Source organism: Corvus cornix, chromosome 2 (assembly GCF_000738735.6).
Source record: "Corvus cornix cornix isolate S_Up_H32 chromosome 2, ASM73873v5, whole genome shotgun sequence".
In the NCBI taxonomy this organism is placed as follows: domain Eukaryota; kingdom Metazoa; phylum Chordata; class Aves; order Passeriformes; family Corvidae; genus Corvus; species Corvus cornix.
Window position 1 is genome coordinate 130,197,780 of NC_046333.1, and position 20,683 is coordinate 130,218,462.

Here is a 20,683-nt window from a genome sequence, read left to right on the forward strand (position 1 = left end):
TTTCTGAAAGATGATGGATAAATCTGTACCATTGCTCATTTCAATAAAAACTATTATGCAAACATTCCATAAATGAATATTGCTCAACGAATACTTCAAGCTCCTTGGCAGCAGATGGAGTTGGAATAAAAACAATGTCAATATAGACTATAAAAATATTACAGTGTTTTGAAGTATAAAAAGCAGTAAAGGAATTACACCTACGTGAGTAGGTGGAAGAGAACAGCCTGAGCAAGTCAAGCAATGGCTGTGCATTAGTGTCAGTGCATTTCATGCCTCCCTGAGACACCTGTACCTGTGGCTTTCTGAGATGTGCTTCCCTATACCTATGCTTCCCTATGTCTGTGCTTCTTACTTGATGCTCTCTAGTAGTTGCAGATGATTTCCAGTAGATAGAAAAAAAATTTTAGTGTTTGTATTAAATGGATTTCTGCTTATTTTGCATAGTATAGACCTGAGAGCAAGGTCACATCACTGGTGTAAAACATAAAAGCTCTTGAGACCTCTACTTTTCCTTATTTTCAAAGACATGGAATGCCTATAATTCTCTGAATAAGTATTATAAATGTCCACTTTGGTTACGTTTCCAACAGGGTATATTGGAGAATCACTGTTTTCCAGATCAATAATTTTTAATTTTCCTAGGAATCTGGAAAACAGTGAATACCAGTCTTCTACCTTAAACTTTATGAGAGTTACAAAATGTTTTCTGGGCCTTTATGGTAAAATACTGAGAGCAAAGCTGAATCCATAATTTGACATGCAGGAAGAACATTAGTATTGTATTTTTTTGATTCTCTTTGATTTGGATTTTTTTTTTTAATAATTAGATTTGAAATCTCTTGCCAGATTATACAGTTGGTGGAAGATGCCATTTTGAAACTTGGAAATTGTGACATTTCCGTGAATCATTTCAGATGAAATTTAATTTTTTTTCCCCAGTAATTTGCAAACTTGTTGTTTTGAATTTTTGCTTTGCAGTGAGGCCTTTGTTTGAAATTTGACTCAGAATAAATAACAGAGGAACAGCCAAACTAGACAGGAAATGTTGCATTACTCATTAAAACTAAACTGCATGTGCACAGCTACAAGCAGTGCACACTTACATACATGAATGTGCATTTCATAGTGGATGTTATTTGCAAGTTTTGCTCTTGATTTTTTCAAAATAAACTCTTTGAATTTATTTTAGATCTGCACAGATGCTGAATTTTTTCACTTATCTTAACCTGTGTGACACTTTGCATCAGGCAATTTTATCACAGTTGCTTTTCTTTTCTACTTAGTGGAAAGAAGCATCAATGGCATTTTGCTTAATGAAGCATTGTGCTTACATTGTAATGGAAGTGAGCAGTCATTCTCTGCCTCAGATGCATCAGGAAGTAGGTGGGTGCTCTTTGCCTTTTGTGATGATAAATTTGAACGTGTCATGCTACCATTCAAATGGAATATTGCTGAGGAACAGACTGTATCTTTGGGATGACAGTTTTGAAGGCAGGGAATTGGAAATTCTCAACCCATACCAAACCCACTGTGTTTTGTGCTGACTGAAGTCCTTATAAGGCCAGCAGCTTGGTTTTTTGTCTTGCTTTTGTGTGACTAAAAAGCATGCTTTGGATTGGAAGCAGAACAGAATTCTTATTTTGATAATTAATTATTTGATTTATTTTCTACTTCACTGATAGTAGAAACAAATCAATAATAACTTTTGAATTTCAGTTCAAACTAGTGAAGTTGCTGACACTGTTCCCAGGCATACTATGTAATCAACTTTCACTGAGTACTAAATCTCATACTTAGCTACGTTTTAAGTGCATTCTTCATGTTTGTGATCCATAGGTGTGTAAGATGTGAAAAGACATTCATCCAAGTAAGCAAGTCTTGTGACTGCAACAGCCCAAACATTTTAGTAAGTAGAAGAATGTTCAGAAGTAAGTAGAAGAAAGTTCAGAAAAAGCAAAGTGATTTTTACAAGTGTATCAATATCATATCAGTATTTTTTTATTCTTTTATTTCTTTCAGACCGGGGGATTGTGTTTTTTGGCTCATGAAGGCTTACCCCCAAAGGGAGTTGCAACTGTTCGTTTTGCACAGCTAGTAAGTACATTTATTGTAAAACACTTCTAAGCTTTCTCATTACTTACTTTCAGTATGTATTTCAAATTCCCATTCTTGGAAAACAAAGGTGGAACTTTTTGTCTGATCACGGTGATTGTAAGGTCATTTGCATCAAGATGGAGTGTAGGTATGGACACCAAGCAAGCATTGTTCTAATGGAGTAAACTTCTAAAAATTCATGCCCTCTTGGAAACTGAAAAAGGGAAGTAATTTACATTACTTTAGTATCAAAACAAGTAGCATGTGGCCTTTTGTATTAACTGTGTGCATTTGAAGCATACCCTTGTATCACAAAAATATACTGAAGAGTCCATGAGTGCCTCTGGACTTTTTTACTATAAAATTTGTATTTGTGTAAAATATTTGAAAAAAGATGTAAGGGTTGAGCTTACTGCTTGATCTTAGAGCTTATAGAAGAAAATGAGATTGTGTATGAAATTGCTGAACTCCTTGAATTAGCTAATGAATGAAAATATGTTCTATTGAGAAGAACGAAGGGGTTTTCATTGTTTTATCTAATGAACTTTCATTAGTTATGAAATCTGCTGAAAGTTAGGACCATTTGCCAAGTAGTTCTGAATTCAGGAAATGCCATGTGGCTAAGAAATGTACTTTGTTCCCAAATGAATTAATGTTAAAAGCTACTGCTTGAAAGAAAGTAAAGAGCAGTCTTCAGTTTTTCTGATATCAAACATTGTTTTGCTCCCTGAAAATGCCATCTTCTAAGTAACATTTTATTGAAAATATGTCTTTTCATTTGCTTACAGTATGTATGAATGCTATGTGTAGTTCGAATGTGAGTAGTTGTAGAAAGGAGGTTGTGAAATAATTAATTTGGCAAATTTGGTCCTGAATTAGATTTACCATCAAGTCTACTTCTTACCCTTGAAATTGTTAGTACTTCCCTTGTGCCGTAAAGAAGACTTCTGTGTCACAGAATCCATGTTCAAAGCTTAAATATTTCAGCTCTTGTTCTGTATACTTTGTCTAATTTAGTGAAGTGAAAGAAATCATTACATTTTGATTGTGTTTTGAACTGATACTGTTAGACTGAGATATTTACGAAGGACAGAAAGCTCTTAGAAAAAAATAAGTAGCATCTTCTAGCAGACACAGTTTTCCAGACTGTTACCTTATGGATGAGTTGTTGTGAACAAAGACAGTGAAAACGTTCCTTATTTACAGGGTATAACACTGACATCAGCATGGTTTCTGAAAAACCTGCAGTCCTCAGCCTTTGCCTGTTGGGTGAGTTTCGTTAATGTTTGCAGTTTGCTTTTTTATACAGAATGGTATTCCATAAAAGCATGTCACTTTTATTTTTGGAAGTTACCTTGCTTAGTTTTAAATAATTTTATTTTGAGGTGAGAATAGAAAAGAAATAATTATATATACAGAGTGCTTAGAAATATTGAGGGCTAGTCAATGTTACTGCAAGTCTACAGGGTTGGAATTTTCACAAGATGAATGGTGTTAAAGAAAAAATCCTTCAATATTCAGTAGCATGTGACCTACTATCCATATATGTGGATATAAAGGGATCACTCTGAAAATTAATTTCTTATATAGTCAGTATTTATTGGCACCTGCTCTTTACCTCTTAGTTGATTTTCAGTTATTCATAACCACAGAACCACCCTTTTTAGCTTTGCTTTATGTTATGCAAGTGTTACGTACCATTATGTTGCTCTGGGTGACAGTAACCATGGATGAAAGAGTGGCTGCAGCAACAGAATCACAGACACTTGTGAAGGGCATGTGCCTCTGCCTCCCTTTTACCAACTCTGTTATCACACATGCTCATTTTCCTTCTGTACTGCTCTCTTGAAATCAGATTTTATACTTCTCAGGTTCTACATTTTGTCCCTGTGGGTCACAACCCAAAGGGTTACTTGGCCTAGACATCTCTAAAGATCACAAGATAGATTTGCAGGATTCTGTAATACACAAGCACATGGAGTCTTTATTTCCTGCATTTCTTTATTAGAAATTATTACAAATTATTCCTGGTAAAGTGAGTATAGTTATGATTAGTAAAGCAAGTGTGTATGTACTGCACTGGTAGCAGCAGTCAATAGTAGCAGCAGACATACATTTCAATATTACAGGTTGCTGCAGAATGATCACTAGGAAAGCAGCAAATGTGCTTATGATGAATTACCCCTATGCGTGTATATTATTCCAATAGTATCAGTGCAGGTACTACACTGCCAGCAGTGGGGCCTCAAAACTGATGACAGATGAAGTTTCACTTCAAAGATGATCAACATTGCAGAATCTGGAGTCAGTCAGGCATCCCTAGCCACAGTCTGATAACTGGCCTAGGAGAGCTCATAGAAAAAGTTGTGTAGGGGACCTTCTCTGTGTGTAGAGATTGAGAGAGAGAGACAGGGACGGATTCATTCCCCATTTTGGGTAAAAAGTAATTTTTATATCAGAGAGACATAAGGTGGTGTAGGACAGCACCACCTGGAGCAGCCAATAGATGACAATGTTTTAAATTCTCTCGGGCTACATTTTGTTTTTTCCAGACTCTTTTTCTACTCTTTCATGTACAACAAACAACAGCACTTGCCTATGTCTACTCCTTTGGAATGTTTTCCCCCTTCTAAACCCTAAGCCTGTTCTAGACTCTTTTTCATCTTTCCAGATGATAGGTTGCCGTTACTATTCCTTGAGTTTGTGCTTATTGATGGTATCTCAGAAGGTCTCTGAAGTTCGAGTGCCCAGCTGCACTTCTCAAGGATGTTTCAGACTCCCAGGCCATGTTCACAGGCTGGCAGGTGTCCTCTCAGTCAGTGTTTCAGCAGACTTCTGTTCAGAATTTTCCCAGATCACCTTTGTGGCTGCTCCCATCACCATCTCATAAACACAGCTCTGAGATGTATTACCCCACTGGTCCCATTCTTTACCACTGACATCAGTTTATCCTGTTTGTCTGCCTCACCCTGCTCAGCAATTCAGAGGTGCTGCCTCAATGTGATGAGCAGCTGCTGGTCTGACCCACACAAATGGGGGTAAGGAGGTGGCAAGTTAATACCAGTGCAATGACCACTGCACACAGATGCCAGGCGTCACCTCTGCATATCACTTGGCACTGCTGTGTTTAACAAAATTGAACATAAAACTGAAGAGAAAATACTTAGACTACATGCATCTGTAGTTGTCAGTCTGAGGTCTTTGCTGGAGTCATCTTTGCCATACAGCCTAAGTGGTATTAAACATTTTGATTTTTACCTTGTTTTCTAAGTGCAGATTTTGACATTTCTGTCACTTTTTACCATCCAGCTGATGCAACTAAAATAAGCTGAAAAAGTGAGAATATTGATTTCGTGCTGCCATCTGCAGATCTATAAAAATATGGTACCTGAATACCTGGGAGAAAATATTAGGTGTTGACAAAATGAAATTACTTTCAAGTGAAAACAAGGGTTTAGGAGTGGCTTCTTAAAAATAACATTAATTTTCTGGCTGCCTCACAAAAAGGAGAGGTGATTAAATACTTTCTTCTGTGTTCTTGTGTTTCTCCACTGCAGTTGTACTCTAATCTAACAGCATGCCAAGCTCTTGGAAATATGTGTGTGATGAATATGAACTCATTGAGTTCTTCAAGTACTGATGCCTGTGGTTTGTTTCAGTATATTTTTGTCAGTACAGCCAGGGTAGGCATCGTTCATTCAATACCCTACTGGTAAGTTGCCTTTTCCATAAGTTTTGGTCTTTAATAGCTTTGTATGGAAATTATTATTCTAAATGTTATTTGATGAAAAAGATTATGTTTCTTTAGAGAAAACATTGTTATTCTTTTCAGGAGACATAATCTTCCATGGCTGTATTATGGTGACCAACCTGGATTAGCATCCCAAGTGCTTGAGAAAAATCATTTTCCTACAGCCTTCAGTTTTAAGGGAACAGATAAGGTAGGTGTTGGGTAGTAGACATAGGGAAGCATACGTTAGGAAGAGGACAGAATCACATAAAAAGGTTTAGATTTATTATAGATGTGACTCTACTGAAGGTAAATTTTAGGCAGTGAATGTAACAGAACTCAGTGTGAGATCTTACGGAAGAGGAAGGTGTTATTTACGTAAAGTAATGTCTAGTCACTTCCTTTGCTTACACTCTCATAGCCACATTCTCATAAGGCCAAGGTGTGCTTGCCTGAGTGGTCTGACCAGGGCACAAGGAGCACAGGATGCCATCTTTTAACTGTTCAGTGTGTCCCCAAGGATCTGGATTGGCAGTGGTAAATTTGTAATTAGACAAACCTTTTAGACACCTTAGGAATTCATAGTTGTTTTGACATTGTCTTTTGTTTCAGAGTCTTGTTTACTTCCCTCTTCATAAATCTGAGGCAAAGTTGTCTTTGTCTTTTTTCCATGTTTGAAATATGTGCATCCTTTTGTCAGATTTTGTGGTGAACTAATGTGAAAAAGAGGGGTAAATGTGACATGCTGTATCTTTGCTGCCACCCTTCTGGTGTGCCAAAGTGCAGGGTCTTTTGCTGACAAGTTGTCTATGCCAGGTTTTATCACAGCCCATTTATCATCTCTGTAGCTGGGAACAGTGTTCTTCATCACTATTTTGTGGTGTTTAACCCTTTCTATTGCTCACACACACTTTTCTCTCCCTATTTGATTTATACCACTTGTAATATTTCTGTTACAAATCTCTACAAGCTGATTGTATCAGAGGTGGAGTCAGTGTATTAGAACCTCTTACTGCAGTCAATTAGAGAAAAAAAAAAGAGGTGAGGAAAATAATTTTAATGTTATCAAAGCCAGATATCCATCCCTGGGAGGAACGGACTGCTTAAGTAGCTTGTTTACTGGCACAGTTTTATGAAGAAATCGGAGAGTAAATAAACAGTAAAGTGATTTATTTTTCCAAATTCACTGTAAAAATAGAGTAGCTGGAATAGGTTATTCAAGTTCAGGTAATCACAGAAAGTAGTATTAGTGATAACCTGTTTGTCAGTTGTACTGCCAATTTATCTAGAGTTTTCTTCCTGTCTCAGAAATAAAATGATAGCCTTTTTCCGCCATATTCTACAAGGCTGTGTTTTAAATTGAACAATGTTGCAATGCAGCAGTTGTTTTAATTACTAAAATACTTGTTATTCCTCCTAACACTGAAGGTCCTGGAAGCCCTCAATATTCCAGCATAGTATACATCAGAAATCTGCATAGATTTTGAATTAGTTTAGGGCATGTCCACCTGTGTCGAAGTTCCTCTGGAACTTTTTCCATTCACCAGTAAAGCTGCAGAAGAATGGTATGGTTTTTTTTAAAAAGTAAACTACAAAACCCAAGATTAAAAACAAAATCAGAAAGGGGGAAAAAATGAAGGATTATGCTGGAAGTTTTAGGAAACGTCAAACAGTTGGAGAGCAGTCTCTAAAATGTGAATGTCCACTTCAGGGCAGTTTCATTGTTCTTAATCTTTTTTTCATCATCAGGATGTAAAGCTGCAATTTATTGCAGCCTCATTTGATGCTGCAGGAAACTTTCTAAAGTGGCAAAGTTTGGAAGGAGGCATCTTACAGGTATGTTTGATTTTAATAATCTTTTCTTGATAACACAACGTTCTGAGTGTCCTTAGCCCAATTAAGGCAAAGGCCAAGAGTTTGGTTACTACACTAATGACAGTTCATAACTGTAGAGCTAGGTTAGGGAAAATAGCCCTTTATTCTCGCTCACAATGATCTCTACAAAATCAAAAGTATAAATTCATCAACACTGCCTTCATCCTTTGGACCAGCATAAATCTGGCATATTGGAAAGCTCTGAAAAACAGTGTTAGTAATTTAGAACCAACTATCTCTGTCTTCCATTCAGCATAGTTGCTCACGTGGGTAGTTTCTTATTAAACCTATTTTTCTTGTTGAGAAAAGTGTATTCTTTAGCTCTTTGTCCACATGTGTTTATAGATGATTCTATGAGTATGTCCCTATTAGATGCTGTCACCTATTTGCACACATCATGGGGGTGACAACCAAATCAGTGTTTATGTCACTGTCAAGGCAGGTAGGAAAGCTGATCTACACTATTTTCTTTGTGTCGTCTTGGAATTTTTTGCTTTCTTATTTCTTTTGTTTTTAAATATAAAATGTACACTTTGACCAGCATGTGCCTGTCTTTTTAATAACAGAAAGTTATAAATACTTGGTGGGAGACTTTACATAGGAAGGGGGACTACTGGGTAGAAGTACCCTTGGACACTACGCCCTTAGATTTCAGGGACATGGACATTCTACTTCAGCAGTACCATGCTGCATAGTTAGGTGGTGAAAAATGCAAGTTAGCAGCAATTAGAAAGTGCAATAGTAATTAGTCTATCAGAGAGAACAATTGGCAGCTGCAACATGTTGCAGAATAGAATTTGTTTAGCAGTCCAGTGGTGATCTAGGCACTCAGTACTTCTCTAGGCAGACAACAATAGGAGCACTAGCAAGAACAATTGGGAATTGTCCGTCTCTTTTCTATTGGAGCACGTCACTTCAGACACTCCAGTGTCTACAGAAGAGCAGCTGACATTCAGGATTTATTTTGTTGTTGCCTCAGGATGAGCCATCTTGCATCTGCATCTCCAGTTTTAAGGAAAAGTAGTGTCTGACAGAACAGGTTACTAAGATAGTTACTATGCCTAGAAAATTATATATTGACATAGAAGTTTAGGTTTATTGGGGCACATTTTCTAGGGCAAAGCTTTTAACAGCTATCCAGAGCAAATGGGAAAGGAATAGCTTTCCCATTCAAAGCCTCTTTTAATGTAGTAGGTTGTGCATGATGATAAGACATTACAGTGCTAAAATGGTCTCAATGCATAATTGTAGCAATTCCCAGAATTTCAGTTTCACACTAATAGAATTGTGTTTTATGAAAATTTAGACTTGATTTTCATTTCGGGAAAATGGCTGTGCCCTCCACGAAATGCCATACTCATTTAGTTAGACTTTGGCCCATTTTTTTCCAGATTCAGCTGAATCTGCTGTTCTTTGCTGAAAGTATAAATGTTGTATTAAAAAAAGAAAAAAAAATCTGTTATTTGCTATAACTTTGATCCTCTGAGAATGCCAGCTTAAGAGAAACAGGGCTGTGTGAATGTGGACTTCTTTTCTTATGGGATTCTTGAATTTAGCAGAAGCCACTGATTGAGCTTGAGGCAGCACAGTGCATTTAATATTCAGTCCACAGAAAGATTGTTCTTGCCTGGTTGGATGCTGCTGTCCACAGATTTCTGCGATGGAACTGAAAAATGCTATGCAAGTATGAATAAACTAAACCAGCGTTTTAAGAACATCAATATTAGTGAAATAAATAACTGTATTTACTCCAAAATCAATCCTTCTCTTATTAAAAAATAGAACAAAATATCTTTTGTGAGAACTCTGAATGCATAAGTGCTTGAGGTGCCTGTAAATATTTTTTGCATGAGAAAATGAGACCTTTGAATTAACCTAATTATAACCATGTTTTATTCAGCTTTGTCCTGATACCCAAACTAAATTGAATGCAGCTTTTGCTTTTGGAACAACTTACCAACAAAGTGTAAGTAATATATAAAATGCTATTTTGAATTAAGCTGCCTTATATGTCATTAGTTATTCAGTGCATATAGAAGAATGTTTGGAGTTTAGGCATAAGCTGCAACATGGAGTTCCTTCTTGTGAAATTGAGTAAAGTAAGTGTGGGGTTTTTTAAATTATTTAACTATATCACAAAACTTGTTTACTACATAGCATAATCACAATAAGTTAAACTGGCATTTGTATTTGTGAGGTTGCTGACTTAGCAGTTGAAGAACACAGTGCCTAAATAATGACAGCCATATGCTTTGTATCATATCTCCTAATTTTCCTACCACCATCTTTGGTCAGTTTTCATAGGGAAAGAAGGCAAATCCAGTCATGTGGTGCCTCTATATTGTTCCCATTTACTTTTTACTGTATGCCCTGATTTTAGTGAATTCAGTAAAGAGATTGAAAATGTGTTTTAATAGAATAGGTGACTCATCAGAGGAAAGAGATTCTTTAGCTGTCTTAACTATGAAAAAAAACCATTGGGGTTTTCCTACTTTACTAAACACCAGGAAAGGAAGAGGGGATAGAACACTAAATCACGTCAGCTGCAGAAATGGTTCTGCCAGTGATAAAGTTTCAATTTTTGTCACTTAATGTGTTAAATGGGAAGGTGGTACTCTCTTTGGCAAGGGAGTGGAGAAAGAAGCATCTTTATAAAACTCCATATGTGTGCACAGCATCTCATACCTCTATATGAATATTGTTTATTAATTACCATCTAACATTGAAAACCATTCCCCACATTATGTGTTGAAGTGTAAAAATATATAAACTCTGGATGCTATTTAGGTGGTGTGAAAGTCTTGGAAGGCTGTCAAAGCTTAGTCTGGGAAATTTAAAGTGTTTACCAAATAACATTGACAAATCTTTGTTAAATATTTTTATTCTTCCATATTGTTTAATGTTGTTTAATCCATATTTCAGTATTTCAGACAGAATGAAAACATGTTCTATTTAGGATCACTGAACTAGTCAAGTATGGGGGTTTTTTTCTTTTTAAAATCTTGATTATTTGGTCTTGAGTCTGTTATTACCTGTTATTCAGTATTAATAACAGTTAATATGGTTGGGTTTGAATAGACACATCAATAACTTACTGAGTATTTTTTAGTATAATTATTTTCATCCATTGTATACATTACTTTTTTTTTTCCATATGGCTTTGGAGAAAACATGGTTGACAAATTATAGGAGTATTTAAACATGCATGGTTGTTCACATATGCAAAAAGTTACCTACTTTCACATGTAATTTCTTCACACAATCATAGAGTGGTTGAGGTAGTCGGGGACCTCAGGAGGCTGTCTTGTCCACAGCCCTGCTCAAGCAGGGCCATATAGAGCAGGTTGCCTAGGACCATATCCACATAGGTCTTTATCTCCAGGGAGAGAGACTCCACAGCCACCCTGGACAGCCTGTGTTAGTGCTTGGTCACTGTGACAGTGAAAACCTCTGTCTTCTGATGCTCAGAGGGAGCCTCCTGTTTCAGTTTATGCCCATTGCCTCTGGTCTTGTCACTGGGTGCTGTTGAAAAGAGCCTGGCTCTGTCTTGTACACCCTCCCTTGCACAATATTTGTACACATTGATAGGATCCCCCTGAGCCTTCTTAACTCCAGGTAAAAGAGTCTCAGCTTTTCTTCATAGCAGAGATGCTTCAGTCCCTTCCTCACCATAGTGGCCTGTGCTGGACTGTATCAAGTAGCTTATTTTCTCTCCTGTACTGGTGGGCCCAGAACCAGATTCAGTACTCCATGACTTCAGCATTTATGTTTCTTGACTTTAATGTTTACACTGTTTCAAATTTTATGTCTGTGAGGTTCGCTAGGATATTTTTTCCAAATCTCTTGAAAAATGTTAAGAGCTTCATTCTCCATTAGTCATTCCAGTTAATTGCAACCATTTCCGAGAAGTTTGCATAAAATCATTAGTACTTTGTAATTGTTTGCAGATAGCTGGAATGCCTTGTCTATCAGTACTTCACTAAAGCATTTTGACACCGTTTCCCGCAGCATTCTCAAGAAACTGGCTGCTCGTGGCTTTGACAGGTGCACTCTTCACTGGATGAAAAAATGACTGGATGTCAGGCCCAGAGAGTGGTGAATGGAGCTAAATCCAGTTGGCAGCTGGTCACTGGTGGTGTTTCCCAGGGCTCAGTAGTGGGTCTGGTCCTGTTTAACATCTTTATGAATGACCTCGACAAGGGGATCAAGGGCACCCCTCAGCAAGTTTGCAGATGACACCAGGTTGGATGGGATGTTGATGTGCTGGAGGGCAGGAAGGCTCTGCAGAGGGATCTGGACAGGCAGGATTGATGGGCCAAGGCCAGTTGCATGAGGTTCAACAAGGCCTAGTGCCAGGTCCTGCACTTGGGTCACAACAACCCGCAGTGCTCAGACTGGAGGAAAAGTGGCTGGGAAGCTGCCCAGCAGAAGAAGAACTGAGGTTTCTGGTTGACAGCCAGCTGGTCAAACATGAGCCAGCATGTGCCCAGGTGGCCAAGAAGGCCAATGGCATCCTGGCCTGTACAAGGGATTGTGCAGCTGGACCAGGGCAGTGATTGTTCCCCTGTACTGGGCACTGGTGAGGCCACACCTCAAGTGCTGTGTCCAGTTCTGGGCCCCTCACTGAAAAAGGACATTGAGGTGCTGGAGCATGGAGAGAAGGGCAGCGGAGCTGGTGAAGGGTCTGGAGCAAAGTCCTGTGAGGGAGCTGAGAGTGTTTAGCCTGGAGAAAAGGAGGCTCATGTGGGACCTTGATGATTCTGTGATAGTCTCTTTTGTGAAGAAGTGGGACAGATTCCACAATAATTTTGTAGGGAAGGAATCCACAGCTTGACAAAATAATTAAACAGTTAAAGTGATCTTTTTATTTTCACATTTTTTCCTGTAGTGCAAAATTTCAGTTTCTAAGATTTTATTGGATTTTGCTAATCCAGTCTTTTATGACCTGTTCCTTGAATATAATGGTGGCGATGGACAACGACATCTTTGGGCCGTGCCAGTTTTAAATTTGAATCTTCAATACAATGAAAAGTTTGTTAATCAAGGTAAGATGATGCTAGTAACATGTCTGAAATTAAACAAGCTGAAAACTTCAAGTAGAAATAATCTATATTAATTACTGTTACTATGTTGTTTTTAAAGATATCACAACACGCCATAACTTGCTTCCATTTAAAAAATTTAGTATTTTGTGGGCAGGGCAAGTTCTGATAGTTTAAGTGCAAGCTTTGGTTGCATACACTGTTCCGATCAGTAATATGCACAAGTAGAATAATCTTATTTCATTATGCATTTGTATAAATTGAAAATAAACAATTTTATATCCTAAGTAGTTACCATGTGTTATACAATCATATGTGTTGTTTCTAACACATTTCATTCTTTTTGTGTGTTGAATAATGTGTGCGAAACTGTTATGTTTTTTCATAGGCAGTAATATGAACAACTGGCTTTTGACTCGTCGATTTTTTTTGGTGGATACACTTAGTGGAAAAGAGAATGACTTGGGAAAACCACCAAGGGTAATTCGGATTGCTAGCAAAATAACAATAAGGTGATTAATTCATATAATATATAGTACATAGAAAATAAAGCCAGTGTTGCACAGTCTGCATTTTATTGTCTTAAAGTGGTTTTATTATGTATTTTCTAATATGTCTAATATGTAATATATGCTGCTTTTTCCATTGCATATTTTGAAATAGCATGAATTTCCATAGGTTGTTCTGATGAGTGAAAGAAAACAACATTGACTTGTGGGAGTTAAAATCACCATGATTCCCTTCCAGGTACAAGGATCAGACCGTGTTTGCATAATGCAATTTAGCAGGTGTTCAGTCACCTCATAGAAGCAGGTGTTGTCTGGAAAGGCCTAAAAACTCCTCTGTTCATTCTTTTTCAATGTGTGTGTTGCTGACTATACAAGGGTGTTATTTCATACTCCGTATTATTTTTTGCAGTATTTTTACAACCTGTTGCTTATTCTGTTATACAATCCAGAGTAGGCTTGTAGTCATTTAACTGAAATTGTGAGACTACCTGTTAGAGTCAATACTAATTGCTCATCTCAGCTGGAATATATTTTGGAAGAAACTTCTTTTCTCCTTCTTTTTGTGATGTCCTCCTGGGAGATGCAGACAGGTAAAGATTGATTCAGGTATTTTCTTACAAGTAAACAACCCTTCCCATGTTTTTCTTTTTATATATTTGTGTACATGCCTTTGTACACTCCAGTTGCTTTTAAAATGTGAAGTGCCATGTCATTGGGTTAGAAATTCACATTTTATTGATCAGGCTGTTCTGTTCATTTAGTATTTTCTTACAAGTACAAGTTTCAATGATTGCTTTCCAAGCACTCATCCATTTTTTTGTATTAAAAATCATACTCTGTATTTCTGCAGTATTCGTCTGGTATCCCATACACAGAGAGGAACTATCTACCCTCCTCTAGTTACTGTTGCTTACACAGATGTGCTTATCCAAAACCCTGAAACCCAGAGTGTCATGGTGAGATCTTTGTGCTACCTTAATTATACTTTTAGTTCTGTTGAAATTCTGGTTTTTGGCAGTGGGTTATAAAAATCTAATAAGCAGTTTCTCATTCTGATCAGTTTTGAAGTTATAAGTTTTCACTAACACCTTTTAAGACAAATCAGTTAAAAGAATTCTCTTTTCAATTTTTCTTCAGTCTTTTTTAACTTAAAATACTTAGAATTTGAAGTTGGTTTTATAATGCTAAATTAGGCTATAGTTCAAATAAAATTATACACACAGTAATAGGAAAATAACAGATAAAGGACTCTATAAAACACTGCAAACAATTTATGCAAGGAATTATTATTTTTATTTAAACAATGCATTAAGGGGAGGTTGTTATGACACAAACATTTCAGGTCACCTGTAGTTTAGGTTAAAATATTGGTAATGTATTTAAAACATCCTGTAGTGTTTTGTCTTTCTGTACTGAAAACCACCAAATTCTGCTGTAGCAGATGGGGAAGGGGCATTTCCTACTTGCCCTTTCGCCTGCCTTCATGGGCAGCAGCTCAGATGTCCCATTCTTCTGCCTTGTTTGTGTGTTAGATCACACTGCTTTAAAAAGTAAAAATGTTGATCTTAGGATGGTAGAATAATCATTCACCTATTAAAAAAAAAAAGAATATTAGCATTTTCTGCTTGTCAACCTTCAACAGTTCAGACTTCCAGTACAAAGAGATATCTAGCTAGAAGAAATTTGTGGTGCTAGAAGCATTCCTTGAGTTCCATATTAGTTGCATGAAAGCAAGAGAATTTGAAAGTAGAAAAATCAAGACAGTTTTTGCATGCTTAAGTGATATCTTTGTTTAACCACTGAAACAGCGCTGTATCTACAAAGTAATTCATTCAAATAGTGATGGTAGGAACAATTGTTTTCAGTTCCTCAGCTTTCTGTCATATGATTTCATCCTTACATCTATGTGAGATCTATTTGGGTATTGTCAATTTTGGATGTCTTGTTGCATTTAACAAATTTTATGCAACTAAAGAGAGACACTGAATTTTGTTACCAGTTTCTGTAAACACTGAGCTTCTAGTAACTGAGGATATCTAGACTTAAGTCCAAGTGCAGTGATAGAAGGAGGTCTGACAGGAACAAGTGTTTGGGGAAGACAAGGTGTAGGGAAGGACGGATTGTTTTGGGGGCACGGAGGGTTGATAGTTCTTTTAAACTTAATTAAAAATACTATTTATTATCATATTTGTGTTAAATCTAGCTGTGTAGTGACAAAGACTCAGGCCAGAATATTACAAACAAGCCAGACATTTTCTCTTCCATGTACAAATTTTTCAGACCAAAGTCAAAAGAGGTCTTGGGTTAAATTTAAGCTAGAGGGAACAATTTCGATGCTGCATGACAATTTTTATTTCATTCAAGCTGAAAAAACCCCAGTATCTGAGCTATGCAAGTTTACCATATGATTTTGCACATTGGTGTAATTACATCAAGGTTGCCTTTAATCACTGATGAAAGGGAAAGTATCAAACATTCAGTGTCTCCTTTCAGGAGGAAAAAAATCTTGCACATTTGAAAGAATTCCAAATAGGTATAGCTGGTAACTTGCAGATGGCAGGCACCCATCCCCAGCATTGCTGCTGGTAAAATCTGCACTAAGAGTAGCATAGCACATGCCAGTACTAAGCCTGGCACCAGAGCACACCAGGTCATATGCAGTAAAAAAAGATGTATGTGGTACTTGTATAGTAGCCCTAGATGGGAATTCCCACCAACTGAAACTGTGACAGCTATCACTGTCTGTAATGGTTGTAGCACTTCAGAGTTCTATGCGTGTTTACTTTTTGTACTTTAATATTCAGGTTTCTTTCGCAGTCAGCTATGAGATGAATCAGTCAGAGGCTCAGATTCAGACTGATGTAAGTTGTAATTCCATTTAATTTGTTAATATAATGATTTACTTCTATTTTGTGTTTTTTTAAAAATATCTGCAAATAATTTTTTGTTATTTTCAGATTGCATTGGGTGTGTTGGGTGGACTGGCAGTGTTATGGTCCCTTCTCAAGACTGCAGGCTGGAAGAGGCGGACAGGAAGCTCCATAATTGACTTGCAGGTATGAACAGCTGGCAAACTGAGATGGTATATCTCTTCCTCTCTGTAAGGACACCTTTGCTGTTGTTCCCTGTGATTATAACTATTCATCTTCTTAAGGTAACTGAAATAATTTCTAGCCTAGCTGCATAGAACTGTGCCCCAGAGTTAGGCTCACTTGAGAAAGTAGGTTTTTGCATTCTTTTTGATGCTGATATTGTCATTCAGGAAATGCTGCTCTAAAAAAAAAGGTATTTACAGAGCTATTCTGATCAGTTGAGTGGACTTAGTTTTCAGATTAATTCTTCTTTGAACAAAGACCAGCATGTAGGAGTTTCAGCTAGTCAATATACAATAAATATATAACTAGAGTGGAAAACTTTTGTTCAGGGCTACTTTTCAGTACTAGAGTTTCCTATGTGAGCTGCATAACATTTTATATGAATGCATTATGAGCATATGCATTACTTAATTAGCTTTACAGATGTCTACAGCTGTTTTTCTAATTGCAGACGGTTTTCAAGTTCTTACTGTTCTATGCTGGAGACCTTGCCAACGTTTTCTTTATCATCACCTTGGGCACAGGGATTTATTGGCTTGTGTTCTTCAAAGTAAGTGTTTTTCCAGATTTGGATGTATAAAAACTTAGTAATATTAAATCTGTTTTTACATTAACACTAATTTTCTTTTTTCTTCTGTTCTTTTTTTTTTTTCTTGTCAGACTATTGAGGCAAGTTCTATATAATATTCTGTTTTGTGTGCTTAAATTTTGTGTTCACCTGTTTCTTTTCCTTAGGATTCATTGTACTTTCAGTCTGCTTAATAGTCACTTAAAATAATTTACACATTCAAAATGATTGCACATTAAATATTGATCTTTTTTTGGAAAAGCTTATTCACACTTAAGCATTTATTACAGTTGTCACATATGCCAGGTGAACTGTTTCAATGTAACTTCTCGATTATAGGCTCAGCAGTTTGTATCTGTCCTTTTACCTCTTCCATCTCAAGAAGAAGATTTTGTTACATACATAGCGTGTGCATTTAGTTTAAAGGTAAATAATTTTTTCCTCGCCATAAAATATATGTCAACATGCTTCTGTATATTTTCAGTAGGCTTGTTTTTAAGTATCTTGTATAGTTATTAGTTGTTAGTGTGTAGATGTTATGTCCTAATAGTTATATTCTTCTAAGAATTAAGTCATTTTTCCATAGAAGTTTATTTTGTTGAGTCCTTATAGGAAAATAAGTATCTCAAGATGGTTACAAAAGAAAGACTGAAAAATCATTCTTTCAAGGATAAAGGTATAAAGAAACCCAAATAAAATAGCATCGTGTCAAGAAAGCAAGTACTTTTGTTTAAAGCAGAATGGAAGTGCTGTGAGTTCCTGATTAGAAAGAAGACAGATTTAAATAATTATGTTCAAATATGTAGAATTCTGAGATCACTGTTCTGCCTTCATGGCACATACAAATATTGTATAAATTATGGGTATTGTATTGAATTGGAATTCGTAGTGCAGGTTAGTATGTTACGGGGAAATATTTAGTCAGTTTTTTTAATTTGTTACTTTGCTGTATTTTCTTCGTAATTTTGGACATCATCACATGACTTACCATTATTCCAAGCTTTTAAACAAACATAAAAATTATCAAAAGCTGGTAATAAAGTTGCAGTCTCATGTATAGTCAAGATACTGCTTGTTATGTTTAATGAATAATCTATGCAATGACTATTCCTTCATCACTGTGTATATGCTATTTCTGTCCTTACTTCTTGTGTTTCTCCATTTTCTCTCTTAGGCTCTACAATTTTTACACTTGCTGGTTTCACAACTTACTATTGATATTTTCTTTATTGACTGGGAAAGACCTAAGGGCAAAGTTCTTAAAGCAGTTGAAGGTAACTCAAACTACACTTGTTTGTATAAGCAGCTTTGGTGAAATTCAGATATTACTCTCAGATATTTAATTTTAGAGCTTTACTGTATGTACTCTTTTTAGGTGAAGGTGTTATTAAAAGTGCAGCTGCGCCTGTGAGCATATGGAGGACATACTTTATAGCAAATGAATGGAATGAAATTCAGACAATGAGGAAAATAAATCCTCTCTTTCAAGTGCTTGCAGTTCTTTTTTTTCTGGAGGTAATATTACTATTATTATTATTACTATTATTATTTATAATTCATAACCAGAGTGTAACATAAGGGTCTGGTTTTTAATTCTTGCATTCTGTGTGGTAATAGGGAATCACCTTTAAATTCACTTGAAATCATGTAAAATCAAAATAATTATTTTACAAGTCATTGCAATATTTCATTAAGGAAGACTTAAAAAAAAAAAATCCAACCTTTAAATACCTTAGAGACCTTTGTTAGTTTTGTTTGGGGTTTCTTTTAAGGTAATGAGTTACCTTAAAGGGCTTAAGAGACTGATAAATCTGTGTACACACTCAATTCTTTATTTGCCTACTAGCCCATTCCTGCCACAGTCTATTGCTTTATTTCTGATTTCATATTTGTCTGAACTGCTAATTTGCTGCAGAATTTGCTAATTCCTTCCTGCTAATTTGCTGCAGTGCCCTTTTCTAATGCAGGAAATAAAATGTGCCAGTTCTGTTCCTGATGGCAGTATGCCTTCAGTTACAGCTTCAGGATATGTGAGAAACTGTGCTTTAGCTTTTAAAAAATGTTTTGGTTTGTTTCTTTTATAGTTTAGTAATTTTTTGTATCTTGGGAAGTATTCTTAGTGTTTAGCATATAGTTGTTTTTGTGGTTCGTATACGTATTTTAATACTCTTATTCAATTTTATAGTCAATTTTTAAATTTGTCCTTTAAATTAAATAATGAAAGTCCTGAAACTTTCCTCATTCACTACGTGAGCATTTTTGCTGTTGGTAAATACCAGCCAGGACCAACTTAGTGCCATGTTACATAAGAGGAATGGGAGAAAAGAGAGCACCTGTTCTTTCTGCATTCTGCAGCTACCTGAAAGGAGGGTGTAGTGAGGTGGGTGTCTCTTCTCCCAAGTATTAAGCACTAGGACATGAGGAAATGGTCAACCCACCACCAGTATATTTTGGTGCAACTTCTGTTCTGAAAGATTTTCACTCATTTTTCTCCTCTTAAGTGTTTCAACACATAGTGTTCCTCTCATCTTTTTTAGTTCGGAACTTTTTCTAGATTTTTTGTTTAAAATAGATTCAACCATACAGATGGTGGAGGAAGATATTTTTCTATTAAATAAAAGCAAAAAAAAAATAAGTCTTTTAAGAGTTGCAAAATACGTTACTAAAGTGCTTTAACACTGGAATATATAGGACTAAAGAGCTGAAATTTTGCAGAAATTATATCCCTATGCAATACAGCAGTAGAATCTTCTGGAGTTTTTCAGTAAAAACCAATATTGTCTTCCTGTGAGATTTAGCTGCATGTTTTTTAATTTATGTATCAACCCATATATGTACAGGTTATGTTTTAATTACGTTTCTCAGTAACAACACTGGATCACACAATTGAGCTCTGTCATAGTGAGCATGCTACTACTCCCAGGTCCATTTTTCATTATTTTTTCTTAGTTCCTGTTGTGATGGAAACAACAGGATCCTAATTAATACTATTCATTGTCTCCTGTTGTTATATTGACCTTCTTGTCTCTTCAGGTGGTGGGATTTTCTAACCTGGCTTTAATGGATGCTTCTTCCAGTCTTACAAGAAGCAGTGAGAGCTATGTAGCTCCTTGGAGCCGCATTTTAAGATTTGGTGTGTCTGCTGCACTCTGGGTAGCCATTGCCCTCTTACAAGTATGTGAAACACATGACATCCTGAATTTTCATTTTCAGGCTGGTTCTTGGAAGCTAGAATAAGTCACTAGGCTGTCCAAACTGCTTATCATAGCACTGGGTATGTTCTTAACTGTTATGTTTAGTTGTTTTAGCATAGTACACCTTTGGGACTCAAAATTAATCTTCTGAGATATGAGACATCTCAGTTTGGAATCAGAATTTTGATCCTCTCAAAGACGTGAATTTATGCAAATGCTTTGTTTTATTTTAAATTACTCTGAAGCATCTGACAAGTTCAAAATGAAAAGCAGGTTCTTGCTACAACTTTCCTTCTTAAAGGAAGTATTATGTCAATCCTGTTTCATTAAGTCCAGTGCAACAGTGGCCACTACAGAAGTCTATTATTTGTGGGTGTTAAGTGGTGAAATTAATTGCTTAATAATGTCAAATCTGATGAGCTAATAAAAGAAAATTTGGTTGATTTATTTCAGGTTACATTTTTTGCTGTGTTTTATGAAAGATTTGTTGAGGATAAGATAAGCCAATTTGTTGATTTGTGTTGCGTGAGCAATGTAAGTATTTCTTAGTCTCATTTGTAGAGTGGCATTTTA

At 36.3% G+C, this 20,683-nt stretch overlaps 1 protein-coding gene across 4 annotated transcripts in view; it reads left to right on the forward strand.

The window, feature by feature from the left end:
* TMEM67 (transmembrane protein 67) overlaps nucleotides 1–20,683 on the forward strand; it is a 34,069-nt gene that overhangs the window by 5,379 nt on the left and 8,007 nt on the right. For 3 of the 4 annotated variants that reach the window (XM_019289122.3, XM_039549311.1, XM_019289124.3), the window contains exons 4-23: nucleotides 1,287–1,386; nucleotides 1,840–1,909; nucleotides 2,023–2,097; nucleotides 3,304–3,366; nucleotides 5,655–5,809; nucleotides 5,930–6,038; nucleotides 7,577–7,663; nucleotides 9,603–9,668; nucleotides 12,591–12,747; nucleotides 13,133–13,256; nucleotides 14,104–14,209; nucleotides 16,058–16,114; nucleotides 16,211–16,309; nucleotides 16,800–16,898; nucleotides 17,009–17,017; nucleotides 17,256–17,342; nucleotides 18,091–18,190; nucleotides 18,292–18,431; nucleotides 19,950–20,090; nucleotides 20,564–20,644. In XM_019289122.3, coding sequence (XP_019144667.2) covers nucleotides 1,287–1,386; nucleotides 1,840–1,909; nucleotides 2,023–2,097; nucleotides 3,304–3,366; nucleotides 5,655–5,809; nucleotides 5,930–6,038; nucleotides 7,577–7,663; nucleotides 9,603–9,668; nucleotides 12,591–12,747; nucleotides 13,133–13,256; nucleotides 14,104–14,209; nucleotides 16,058–16,114; nucleotides 16,211–16,309; nucleotides 16,800–16,898; nucleotides 17,009–17,017; nucleotides 17,256–17,342; nucleotides 18,091–18,190; nucleotides 18,292–18,431; nucleotides 19,950–20,090; nucleotides 20,564–20,644 — 1,925 coding nt within the window. The remainder of the gene's footprint in view (nucleotides 1–1,286; nucleotides 1,387–1,839; nucleotides 1,910–2,022; nucleotides 2,098–3,303; nucleotides 3,367–5,654; nucleotides 5,810–5,929; nucleotides 6,039–7,576; nucleotides 7,664–9,602; nucleotides 9,669–12,590; nucleotides 12,748–13,132; nucleotides 13,257–14,103; nucleotides 14,210–16,057; nucleotides 16,115–16,210; nucleotides 16,310–16,799; nucleotides 16,899–17,008; nucleotides 17,018–17,255; nucleotides 17,343–18,090; nucleotides 18,191–18,291; nucleotides 18,432–19,949; nucleotides 20,091–20,563; nucleotides 20,645–20,683) is intronic. The other variant, XM_039549312.1, reaches the window with a different exon arrangement.